Genomic DNA, 12,863 nt, shown 5'->3' on the forward strand with positions numbered 1-12,863 from the left:
TTTGGATCCCTGTACCGGCCAGCTGCAAAACAAAACAACAAAAAAAAGAAACATAATTCACCATGCACTTTACAGATTTTTCTCTTAAAGGATAAAATGAGATAGTAGGCAGAAAGAATTTTCAAACTATGAAAGTTTATAAAGATATAAGGCACAATGAGCCTATCAACTAGAAATCTTTTAGTTGAAAGCACCAGAAAATCCAACCCAGAATGGATTGGTGAAATTATTGGCTCATGTAATTAAACATTCTGGGGTAGGACTGTTCATCAGATAGGATGTTCTCTGCTGTAAATAATAGAAAATTACTTACACAGGCTAAAACAAGATAATATATTATTTTACATAAAAAAAGATGGAGTGGGCTCTGAGTTAGCAGAGCAGCTCACCAGTGTCATCAAGGACCTGGATTTACTCCATCTCTTTGCTTTGCCATTCTTGGCTTTGGTATCTTCCTCAGCTGGCACTAAGATGATGGTGGGAGTTCCTAGACCAGACCCAGATAAGGTAACATCCAGGGGAAGAAAGGGAGATTGTCTCTGCCTGTGTTTCTTTCTTAGAAGTGAAAACAATCTTTCCCAGAAACTTCCTGGACTTGTTCGTCCCATGTCTTACTGGCCAGCATTGGGCCATATGCCTATTGCTGAATCACCACTTAGGCTAATTAAGTTTTATGCCTGGAACAGGGGACCTGAATAATTTTCCTCCAAACCACATGGAATATCTGAGGGTTGTGTTAGGAGGGGAAAGGAATAGACAAGTTCCATTTTTTTGTAAGACTGGATCCGGAGGCTCTACTCTCCTGAGTCAGCTTTGTCCCTGGGCACAATCCTCTAATGTTTGCAGTGATAACTGCAGTAGTTTTAGACCTCACATAATTCAGGGAGGGAGGGAGAGGGAGAGAGAGAGAGAGAGAGAGAGAGAGAAAGAGAGAGAGAGAGAGAGAATCATCTTTATAGTAGCTTCTGTGGAAAAGGGAAGATTCCTTCCCCAGAAACTTCAAGAAATTCTTTCTTGGATCTTGTTGGCCTAAATGAGATTATGAATTAGTTATTGAGTGATTAAAACCTAGACATGATTTATTCTCAGTGGAACTGAGGATGGGGTCATTCCCACCAAGCTACCATATGGCTCAAAGTGAAGAAGTTTCCAAAGGAAAATTAGGGGAAATGGGGGAATAGATACTGTAGATATTGATGTATGGCATAATAATAACAATTTAAGGCCCTCCACTATCGGGCCCCAAAGGGCCATAGCTTCCTCCTTCGATGAATACATCTCTCCCTATAGATAAGGCACAGTGATAGGCATGCAGTAAGACAAAAAGATAAAATCCCTGTTTACTAAAAGTTTACAAAGAAGTATGTGGTAATAAGTCCTATAAGAGACGTATGAAATTGGGAGTTCTGGTCAAGATGGCGGAATGGATGGTCCCCAGTGTCACTCACTCCCACAAATCAACAAATTTACAACTGTAAAAATGTAACAACAGCCAAGCTAGGGCCGCTGGAGCTCAGGGGAAGAGCAGGAGAGACCTATGGAGTTCATGAAGGGGGAGAAGCCACGATGAGAGAAAGAAAAAACTGCTCAGAGTATTTCAGGCTATGGTCGCTTTAAGGCTGGAACTGCTGAGCGATTGGAGCAGGAGCTGGCAGAAGCCACAACTGTGCCCTTCAGAAGGAGTTACTTGGAGGCGGTAGGGGAGAAGAGCGCCTTGGTGGCCCCCAGGACAGCAAGACCATTAATAGGGTTTCTGTGACCCACGCAGGAGTAAGGAGCCAGAACAGCTGAAAAAGGGGAGCCAGTCAGAGACTGGTGAGTCATGGCAAGGGACCAGCACAGGACCCATCCCATGGGAGGTGTACGGAGCATGGGTGGTGGGGGAGATGGGCCCACCATGAGAACACTGGGACACAGTAAGGACAACCGATCTGCCCCCCAATCAGCATGGGACCACTCAGAGGAGACTGGTCGTGAATGCAGAATTGCATGGGGTGCAGTTTGATGAAAAGATTTGGTCCCAGATCAGTTTCTACACAACCCAGGTGCACCCGGTCCCTGGAGAGCTGGAAGTACCTATAAGGTGAACCATTAAACCCTGAGCTGCACAGAAAGTCTTCCCTAGGGAAACAGCAGCAAAGCAGCAATTGAGCTCAACAACACAGCTCAAGTACTGGTTCCCACAGGAAGTTCCCCCATTTTAGAAGTAAGCAATGGACAAAAAATTAGTTCCAGCCCAGGCAAACTGCCAGTGCCTTGGGGCCTGCCTGGGGACCCAGGGTATGGATCCAGGGACTGGATCCCCCCGCCCACAACCAGGCACACCACCAGAGCCAAGGAGCATGCCAAAAATATCACCTCCATGTGGGCGGCCCACCACAGCCACTACAGTAACCACAGCTGCCATGAAAGTAGCTAGACACCACAACCACCATGGAGATGGTCTGCTTGATGTCAATGGAGTGCATTGACACAAGGAGAGTCACCAGCAGAGATCAAATAAAAAAATAGGATGTCTCTCTCTACAAAGCCCATTCCAGAGTAACAGAAGAAGCATCTGCTCTATGATAACATTGGGGGAACTGAACACACCTTTCAGCATTGGACAGATCATCTAGGCAACAAATCAACAGAGTAATCATTACTCTTTCAGAGGGAGAGAAGAAATCTAGGGTTATCAGTGGTGGGAGGGAGAGGGGGATAGGAAGAAATTGGACAAGGGACATAAAGAATAAGTGTGGTGTATACATAAAGCAAATGTATTTTACAGGGCCTGGTTTTCCAAAGCCTTGCAGTTTCAGGTTTAGCCTAATTTCTTAAAAGTACATATAAAATGTTGACCTTGCAAAAGACAGGAATTTTTCCCCAGGCTAGTCTGTGTTATAAGATAAAGAATTGTAGCACAGCAAGGTTGCTGGCGCAAAGGACAGACAGGTTACTGATTGATATGTAAAGATACTGGGAAATTGCTGTAAGGAGAGAGAATGTTTTCTAAGATTGAGCTTTTGTTGGTGGATCGACTTAACTTCTTGCATATTGCATTATGGAATGTCACCTTGCTTGTTTTACTGAATGTTACCAGCCTATATTGTTAAACTATAACCCCACCTATGTTCTCTTCCTGCAACTTCCTGGTCTGGAGAATAAATGTGGGAAGAGAACCCCAATTCGTGGTTCATTTCCCAAATGGAAGGAATGCCTCTCTCTTGAGGGTTCCAGGAAATTAACCCCTTGGGGCTTCTCACTGCTCAGAAGAGATGGGCTTTGAGTAATCTTTTGTGGCTCCGTCACCCAGGGGAAGAGGGGTGACAAATCCGTGGGAGGCAAAGCAACAATAAGTACAATTTGTAGCAGTATGCATACTGGTAATATTGATTTGATCAACATGTCAACACTGAATCCCCAAAATATGTATAATCAATTAAGGTTCAACAACAACAACAACAAAAAGATGTATGAAATCTAATAGAAGATGAAGAAACAATATGGGTGATAATGATAGAAAAAATTGACTAGGCTTCTTGGGATGAGGAAGATTTTCATGGACATAGACTGTGTTTAGAAGTTGGGTTCAAGCTATGGCATTTTTTGGCCAAGAGAATGACCTGAGTATATACAGAGACATGGGAGAAATACAAAGTATAAAATTGAAGTGGACTGGCCAGTTAGCTGACTTAGTTATAGCCTGGTGATGATATCTTCAGGGTTAAGGACTCAGATCCCCACATTGGCCAGTTGCCAAAACAAAACTAAGACATGAGATTCTAGAACTTAGCTACCCACTATTGTGGCCACCAGCCAAATATGACTTTAATGTGGTGGCTAGTACAAACTCAGACAAGATGTAAGGGTAAATACACACCAGATCTTAAAAACCTAATATAAAAGTGTAAACTGTCTTATTAATAATCTTTATATTGATTATATGTTAAAATATATTTTGGATATACTAGGTTAAATAATTAAACTGTATAGATTAAATTAATTTCTCCTATTTCTTTTTACTTTTGTTAATGTGACTATTAGAAAACTTAAAATTATGTGACACATTATATTTCTATTGGGCAGTGATGCTCTAGAAAATGGAATCATCATGAGTACTCCATCATCTAGCTTATGAAAATAGGCAATGATGGTGGTAAAACAACAGATATAAATATCCCAGAAGGTGTCAAGGATTTCATCTTACAATGAAAAACATCATAAAGGTTATATCTAATACATCAGTCGTTTTCCTTACATTGCAAGATACCCTGCTATGAGTTTACTTTCCTAATCTTTTTTGATTTAGTTTGCCCACTAGAGAATATTAAAAAACAATATTAAGTACTGCATTTTACTGCCTATTAGCTAAAATACTTAGACTCTGGAAGCAGATATTTCTTAGAGGAATTTTGATAATTGACTACTTCACTGTTAATTTTTAAATTTTTTTTTCTATCATGTTTCCTTTTTTCTTTTTTTTTCTTTTTTTGCAGCTGGCTGGTAAGGAGATCTGAACCCTTGAACCTGATGTTATAATACAGGGCTCTAACCAGCTAACTGGCCAGCCCAATCATGTTTTCTTAATATTAAATTTTTAATAGTTGTGTTAATTTGGTAAAAATCATAATTTTCATCTATAAAATGAGGATAATAAAAGCTAGTATGCATGAATGTTGTATTAAATGAGGTAAGTGAATGTGCTCTGTAAATGCCTTTCAATATAAACAGCAAGGCATTGTGTTAGGAATTGTAGGAGAGAAAGATGGTTAAGATCTCTTTCTCAACAGAGAGCAAGTGATAAATGTGTGTTAAAACAATTGGACTTCAGCACAAGGTGACTCAGACACTCACATGAGGTGCTACATTTATACTATGTGAGCAAAGTAGAAAGAGTGATTGATTTTACTTGGGTAGTCACATTTGAGCAAGGTCTCAATAGACAAGGGTGTAGGGGTGAGTGGGTGGGTAGGCAGGCATTTTAGATTTTGGGGATAGGAAACTTCATGGTGAGTATTTGATGTTCCTTTAATTTAAGTATTCATGGCTTTTAATATATTACGATTGGCTCTATGTTGCCTCACGTGTACCTCAGTGGAGCATCTGCCAGCCTGGGATGAGAGTTCCTCATGTATAGGGACTGCCATATTCATCTGTGTGTGCCCAGTGTCCAGCACAGAACCTGGCAAAAGTTTCAGTAGGTATTTGATGAGTGAATAAATGAGCAAGAACGGTGTCATTTAGAAGATAGTGTATCATTTTCTTATTTTCCAGTTCAAAATACAATATCTTTAAGGATGTGTTTGAATTTCTAGATCTTTATCACATACTTAGATATTTGCTGATAGTTGTGCATTTACATTGTGTGAGAGGCAGGTTCTTATTCTCATGTGAAGAACTGATCTGAAGTCATGGAGCTTTAGTTAGTTACCTGCTGCTACAGAGGACCCATACTCCACCTCCTAGTGACCATCACATTCCTGCAGGTTTTTAACGCAACTTCCCATGGGGCCCCATTCAGTGAAATATATAGCTGGCTTCGCTTCTAGGAAAAAAAATGACGCTTTGCCTGCCAAGTTTTGGCTGCCAGGAATGGAATGTTATTCTGCAGGGGAGGAAGCATGATGGAAGTGTTCTACCTACAGGAAATCTAATATTTGCTCTGCAGTAAAGCATACGAAAAATTGAAAGAAAGGAAGCAAAGGAAGAGGCTTATTATCCAGAAGCTCACTTTCTGTGAGATTCCCCCCCCCCACCATTCTGTTATACAATCATTACATTTTTTTGTTTTTTAAAATTTAAATTAAATTTAATTTTTATTATGAATATTCATGAGATACAAATTACCAGAAATTGCTTTTATACCCTTTTTTTCCCCCCACCCAATTGTCCCCCCACCACTCCCCCGTCCTCCGCTTTGCAGCAATCATTACGTTTTAATGTTTCTGTATAACTGGTCATTTGCTTTTATATTGGGATCCATTTGAATCCCTTTTATATATTGGAATCCACTATGAATACCATTGTCAGACTCACTGAAAAAACAAATGAAGAAAGAAGGAGAAAATTTTTTTATTTTACTCTTTCCATCATTTTGAGAAAGGAAGTCAGAAAAGCTGTTTTCTCTGCATACTCCCTTTCCCCTCTACCCATTCATAATGATTTTTATCAGTGGACTAATTATATCATTGATTTTACAATTAGAATCATAAATAGGAGCCATTCTTTGTGTAACTGACTCCCCCCTCCCCGAATAATAAAGCTTTTATACAGAGAATACTTCAAAAACTTACTACCTACAAAGCTGAATATATTTTGCCCTTACCAGGAACACAAAGGGTTAAATTAAAGGCTCTCTGAAGATCTGGATGAAAAGAGGAAAGGCTGGGCCCAGTAGTTTTTCCCTGTAGGCATTCATTATTTTGTACCCAGTGACCTTTTCCTTGTCCTCATTGTTAGCTCCTTTCATACAACTCTGGGATTTGGTCTGAGTTTTGACCACCACTCTGAATTTTTAATTGTTTGGCAAGGAGAGCTTTATTGGATGAAGCTCTTCTAATTCAGACACATTTTGACATGGCCTAAAAATCTATTCAATAAGTAATAAGCGCACCCTGTTTTTGAGCTTTATGAGGGTTATGGATGTGTTAAGGCTCAGGGTTTTGATGGGAATTAGGAATGGTTTAAACTCAGGGTTACAGAGAGAGAGTTGAGAGTGAGGGCTGCAGTAAGTTTAGCTCAGATGGAGGAAGGGCTGGTGATATCTGAAAGGACGAGTCGACACCAGTTGACGATCCACCGGAGAGAGCTCGTTTATTAGGCGGCACACACACACACATATATATAGGGCTTTTAGGGAAGGCTGATTGGCTTAAAATACAATCCCTACATAGCATACTGCATGGGGCTTGGGGTGAGCTGATTGGTGTGCGATTCGCACTGGCGGGAAGGAGAGTACGGAAGAGAAGGGCAACCAGCGCCATGATGGGGTGTGGCCGAGAAGGGCTTATGTGATCAGGGTGTGATCCCTTGGGGCATTTGGGTTCTTACAATATCTGTGGCAAACCCTCCCTCTCTTCTATAGTTTTGTATTTGGGCCCCACAAATTACCCAGATTATGGTTGACAAATTTAAGAATAATACTGCAAATTTTAGTAAAATGAGTCATATTTTTGAAGGAAAATGAAGCCAAATAAAGACTCGGTAAACATAAAAAGTCCCTTTAAAATCTCTACACAACTTTCTACAGTTCAGTTTCTTTCTCATTCTTTTTCTCCTCTCCTGTGACTTTGGGAAAGTTGCTTTAACCTCTCCAGGCCTCAGTTCCTTCTTTTGTTTTTTTAAAATAAAGGGATTGGATTAATCTTTAGGGTTCATTTTAGCTCTAAAACATTTTCATTTAATACCCCATTCACTAATTAAATTGCTTTTTTCAAGCACACTATAATGCATGATAAATTTTTCCTTATTTAAAAAAACGTGTAATTACCAGTTTTCAAATATAGGCTTACCTATGTTTTTATTGTTGTGTACACACCATGCAGTGTATGCATCATGCAGACCTTTGGGAATATAACCTTCAACTTCCGCATTGTAAATGAAAGGTCACATAGTTTAAACCACTTTGAAGTCAGTGAGACCTGAACTCAAATCCTTGGCTCTGACAAGTACTGGCTTTCTGGCTTTAGCAAATGATTTAAAATTGCCAAGCCTCAATTTCCTCATTTGTAATGTGGGGATAATGTGAGAAATGCTCTCACCCATCTAAAGCCAAAGGATGGACACGGAGACATGAGGTACAGTGAAGCGAGACTTAAATTACTGCCTTGAGAGGTTCGGGTGTCTGACGGGCAGGCACACGGAAAAGGGCTGTAGCAAGCAATTTATTTCCTAGTACGCAAGTCCCTGCCCCCACCTCCTCATTGGTCAGGGTGGACAATCCTCCTGGATGACGTCTAAGAGTACCCCAATTTACTACCCCCTTGTAGGAAATTTCTTTGTCTGAGGGCTCAGGACAAGCCCGTGAAAAAGGTCTACCCAAAACCCTGTGTAAGGAGAAACACTAGGAAATGAAGAGAACAATAAAGGGCTATTAACTCATTAAAATTTCAAGGAGAACTTTATCCATTTGAAGCAAACAATTAAGGGCTGGTAACTTATTAGTATCTGAAAGAGAACTTTTATCTGTTCAGCAACCCCCCAGGAATGGGCTGGACCAGTCTCTAGACAACTTTTGGGCTGGGCCTGAATTATTTCTGAAAATGAATCAGATAATTTTTTTACAGATAACACTGTATTTTATAAAGTTCTTGTGAGAATTAAATGAGATAATGGATGTAAAGTGCTTAGCATAGAGCCTGGCCTATAGGAAACATGCAGTATATGTTACATAGTGCTGCTTTATGAAAATGTGTCCCAGATTCTATCCAACCAACATACAAACACATTTTGTGATGTAATCTTTTATATTGTAAGTTGATGACTATTTCACTCAATAAACATTTATTGAATGAATGAATTAATGACCAGAATGTTTTCCTGATGGAAACTGACAAAATATTTTTCTCTTTGCAGATCTTATATTGCACTTTAAACACGCCTAAAGTTGACATGGGAAAGCTCGTAGGAGGACACATAGGTCTGGAAGATTTCATATTTGCCCATGTGAAAGGAATCAGAAAAGAAGTGAATGTGTATAAATCTGAGGATTCACTTGGGCTCACTATTACGGATAATGGTGTTGGCTATGCTTTTATAAAGGTAAGTTTAAAAAAAATTACAGTATTACCTAATTGAGTGTAACATTTAAAAAACTACCAGGTCAAAGAAAGTTAGAAATGATCTTTGGAGTGAGAGCCGGCTCCACAGGGATGCATGAACTGGTAATGTTTCGCTTTCTTTTAAAGTATGTTCAAAGGCATCTGTTTTTATTTACCCTTTCCTTGAATTTCTTCTCAGTTTAAACTTCTCTAGAATTTAGAACTTACACTGGAAAGGAAAGTCTGGCTCTGGTTCCAACTCATTATCCATCTAGTAGGCTTTTCCAGATCTGTTGCTCTAGCATCTGAGGACTTCCATTGAATTAGTGTTACTTCAAAAATGCTCTTCAAACAGAACTATGGTTATTGCAAAGGGGGGAGGGGGAGGGGGTCTAGGGAGAAATTGATTAATGGAGACAAAGAATGAGTACATTTTTTAATGACAAATATGCCAACTATCCTGATTTGATGATAACATATCGTACACAAATACTGATAGTCAGCTCTATACCCCACAAATATATATAATCAATTATGTTTCAATTAAAAAAAATAAGAATGCTCTTCACAATTTTCCAAACTATGATTCCCTTATCTTATTATTTATTTATTTATTTTTGGCGGAGAGCTGGTACAAGGATCTGAACCCTCTATCTTGGTGTTATCAGCACCATGCTCTCCCAAGTGAGCTAACTGGCCACCTAATTCCTTTATCTTAGTACAGAGAGAGCAATGTAGAGCTACAAAGGCAGGAGAAAGAAGTTTGAAATGGTATAAAAATTATAAGAACTGAGGAGTGGTTAAAAAAAAAAGGTAGACTCATCTCTTAAAAATAACAATTCTATTATTGTAGTAAGTAGTTTTAGTAATAACAGCTGACTTATATGGAGTGCTTACCATGTACTAGTGCTTTACCACTTGGCATATATTTTTTCATTTAATCCTGATAATTTTATTTTATTGATATTATGTTTTTTCTTTTAATTTTCTTATTGAGGTATAACTTTTTTTTTTGGCGGCTGGCTGGTATAGGGAGGTATAACCAATTTTTAATGTACAGCTTAATGAATGTTTACATACTTACACCTATGTAACCACCACCAAGATCAGGGGAAATTGCATTTCTTCCACCCAGAAGGCTCCCTTGTGCTCCTTCCCTGTCAATACTTTCATCCAAAAGTAGCTACTATTCTGACCTCTGTCATCATTTGCTTGTTCTTGAACTTCATATAATCATACATCATGTACTCTATTTCTGGCTTTTTTTTGCTTAACATGATGTCAGTGAGATTCATCCATGGGTAGGTACTATTAGTAACCCCTATTTTACAGATGTAGAAACAGATAAGAAAAGTGAAGTAGCTCGCCCAAAGTTATACAGCTAGACAAATTCAGGATTTGAATCAGGATTGACTCCAGATCTGGATTTCCTACACACTGAGCTAAGAATTAGTGATAGACTTCATGCAGCAGAGCATGTTTTATGCCTTTATTTTGTCTGAATCCTGATTTGTTGATGCATTGTCATCATTAAAGAAACAGTTTTGGGGAAGTTATCTTTTTAACTGTAGATAGTACTTTAATGTCCCACTTGATAGAATGGCTATTTTTAGCTCTGCAAAAGATATGACTGTGCTGAAGGTTGAGTGGGTGACCAAATGGAAAATCTGGGTGTGGGGAAAGTCATGTGGGATTATCTGAGGGAAGCTCAGGACATGAGGCACATGCAGCAGTGCTTTTCTAATGTCAGCAGAGAAGGGCTTGGATGTTTTGCAAACATGTGTGGATTATTTAGATCTTAGCCTCTGACGTGCAGAGCTTGTGTTTCTGTTTTTTTTTTTAATGCTTTGTCGAACATGTGCCTGCCTGCAGGTACTAGTTACTAGTGGAACAGGGCATGGTAGCAAAGGAGAAGGTGGAGCATAATCTAAACTGCCAATATAGTTCAGCTTAGAAGAGAGATGCATATCATACTGTGTACATGATTGATAATTTTTTTTAATTGGGTGGGGGGGATAATTTCAAACTTATGGAAAGATTGCAATAATAATACAAAGAACTCCTGCATATCATTTACCCAAATCTCCAGTCTTTACCATTTGCCACATTTGCTTTATTGTTCTCTCATAGATATATGATAGAGTACTTGAGAAAGTTTGTGGAAAAATAGAATGAAGGGTAATATGAATATTTTCATGAACTTTTTGAAGTACCTTCATATATTGCCCTTACCTCTTAATACTTCCCTGTGTAATTACTAAGAATAAGGACATTCTCTTGTACATAACTACAGTGTACTTATGAAATTCGTAAAATCTAACAATGATATAATACTTTAATCTGTAGTCCATATTGCAGTTTTGTCAGTTGTCCTAATAGTGTCCATTTCTTTTCCCCCAGTACAGGTTCATTCCAGGATTATGCATTTCATTTAGTGTTCATGTCTTTTTAGTCGTCTTTAATCTAGAATAGTTCCTCAGCCTTTTATAGGATGTCCCTTAATTTGGATTTTTCTGATGTTTTCGCATGTTGAGACACAGGTTGTACATTTTGGGCAGGAGAATTACATAAGTGATGCTGCGTCCTTCTTAGCGCACCACATTAGAAGGTACGTGATGTTGGTTTGTCTCATTATTCGTGACATTCCTTTTTGTCACTTCTCTAAGGTAGGGTCCACCAGTCTTTTTCACTGCAAAGTTATTATATTTTCTTTTGCAATTAATAAGTGATTGTGGGGAGATACTTTGATATTATGAAAATATCCTGTTTCCTTACTTATATCCCACAGATTTAGCATCTGCTGGAGTCTTGCCTAAATAAATTTTTCCTATAATCATTGCAAAGTGATGATTTTTCTAATTCCATTATTCCTTATATGTTTATAAGGAAGCATTTTATTTAAAAATCATTCCCCTTTATTTACTTATTTAGTATCAACATGAACATGTGATTTCTTCTTTTACTCAGTGGGCTATAATCTATTACTGTCATTCGTTTTGATGCCTAAATTTTCTGGGATTTGGCCAAATTTTCAGGAATCCCTTTAAACTGGTTCCTGTGTCCTTTTGACTTGGCTCCCATCATTTTATTGAGCAATTCCTTATTTTTTGGCAAAATAAGATGTTTTAGATTCATCTTATGTCTTCTTTTCCCTGGGGCTGGAATCAAACCATTTCTCTAAGAACCTCTTTTTTTTTTTTTTTTTGTTAGGGATTGCATATTTCAAAACCAAGGTGTGCTCATTCATTGCTATTGGAGTGTCATTATTTCTAGATCCTTTCAGTGGTAGGATTGATGTTTTTAAGAAATGTTTATTAGAATGTCTAATGTTTATTAGAAGTTATTAATTCATAATTATGCCTCTAATTCTTATTCTTCTCCACAAGGTTCTTCCTTGGCTTCCATCAAAATATTTATTTTCATAATCATTAAAGTGTTTACTCATTTGCTTAGTCCTATGATATCTTTAGAATAGTTTTAGAATTGCTAGATCCATAATACTATGAGGAAACCTAAGAAGAGTTCAAAATTTATGTGCACTTCATTTTGTCTTTAGACTAAATATATATATAGAATCAAAGTACTGTGTTCAAAAGTTACTTGGAATAGTTCTCTCCTGCGCCCTGCCCCACCCCACCCTGGGTGATTATTCATTTGCAATACTGTTGAGTCCATTGCTTCTGTTGGAGTTTTTTCCTCATCCATGTTGATTTAATTTTATTTTCTGAATATGTAGAATGTAAACATGATTCAAAAAGTCAAAACTATATTAAAAGACAAATTCAGAGATGTGCCACTCCTTCTCCTATTCCTCCTATCCCATTATCCTCTTCTCCCACTCCTTAGTGGTAATCAGTTTCTGACTTATCCTTCGTATGCTTCTTTTTGCCAAAATAAGCAGGAAAAAAAAATGTTCGATGAATTTGCATGTCATTCTTGTGTGGGGACTGTCCTAATCTTTGTATGGTCCCAATTTTAATGTATTTGCTGCTGAAGTGAGTACTTAATATGCTTTTAACAGTGGCTAGAAATAAGAGCATGTTAAAGTAAGAGTAGGACAGTGTAGTAGAGATTCAAATAATGGTAAGTCTATGATTAGGGAGGCAGTGTGGTGTGATGCAC

At 38.3% G+C, this 12,863-nt stretch overlaps 1 protein-coding gene across 1 annotated transcript in view; it reads left to right on the forward strand.

The window, feature by feature from the left end:
* GIPC2 (GIPC PDZ domain containing family member 2) overlaps positions 1 to 12,863 on the forward strand; it is a 78,587-nt gene that overhangs the window by 23,575 nt on the left and 42,149 nt on the right. The window contains exon 2 of the mRNA XM_063105044.1: positions 8,557 to 8,742. Coding sequence (XP_062961114.1) covers positions 8,557 to 8,742 — 186 coding nt within the window. The remainder of the gene's footprint in view (positions 1 to 8,556; positions 8,743 to 12,863) is intronic.

Source organism: Cynocephalus volans, chromosome 8 (assembly GCF_027409185.1).
Source record: "Cynocephalus volans isolate mCynVol1 chromosome 8, mCynVol1.pri, whole genome shotgun sequence".
Lineage (NCBI taxonomy): Eukaryota > Metazoa > Chordata > Mammalia > Dermoptera > Cynocephalidae > Cynocephalus > Cynocephalus volans.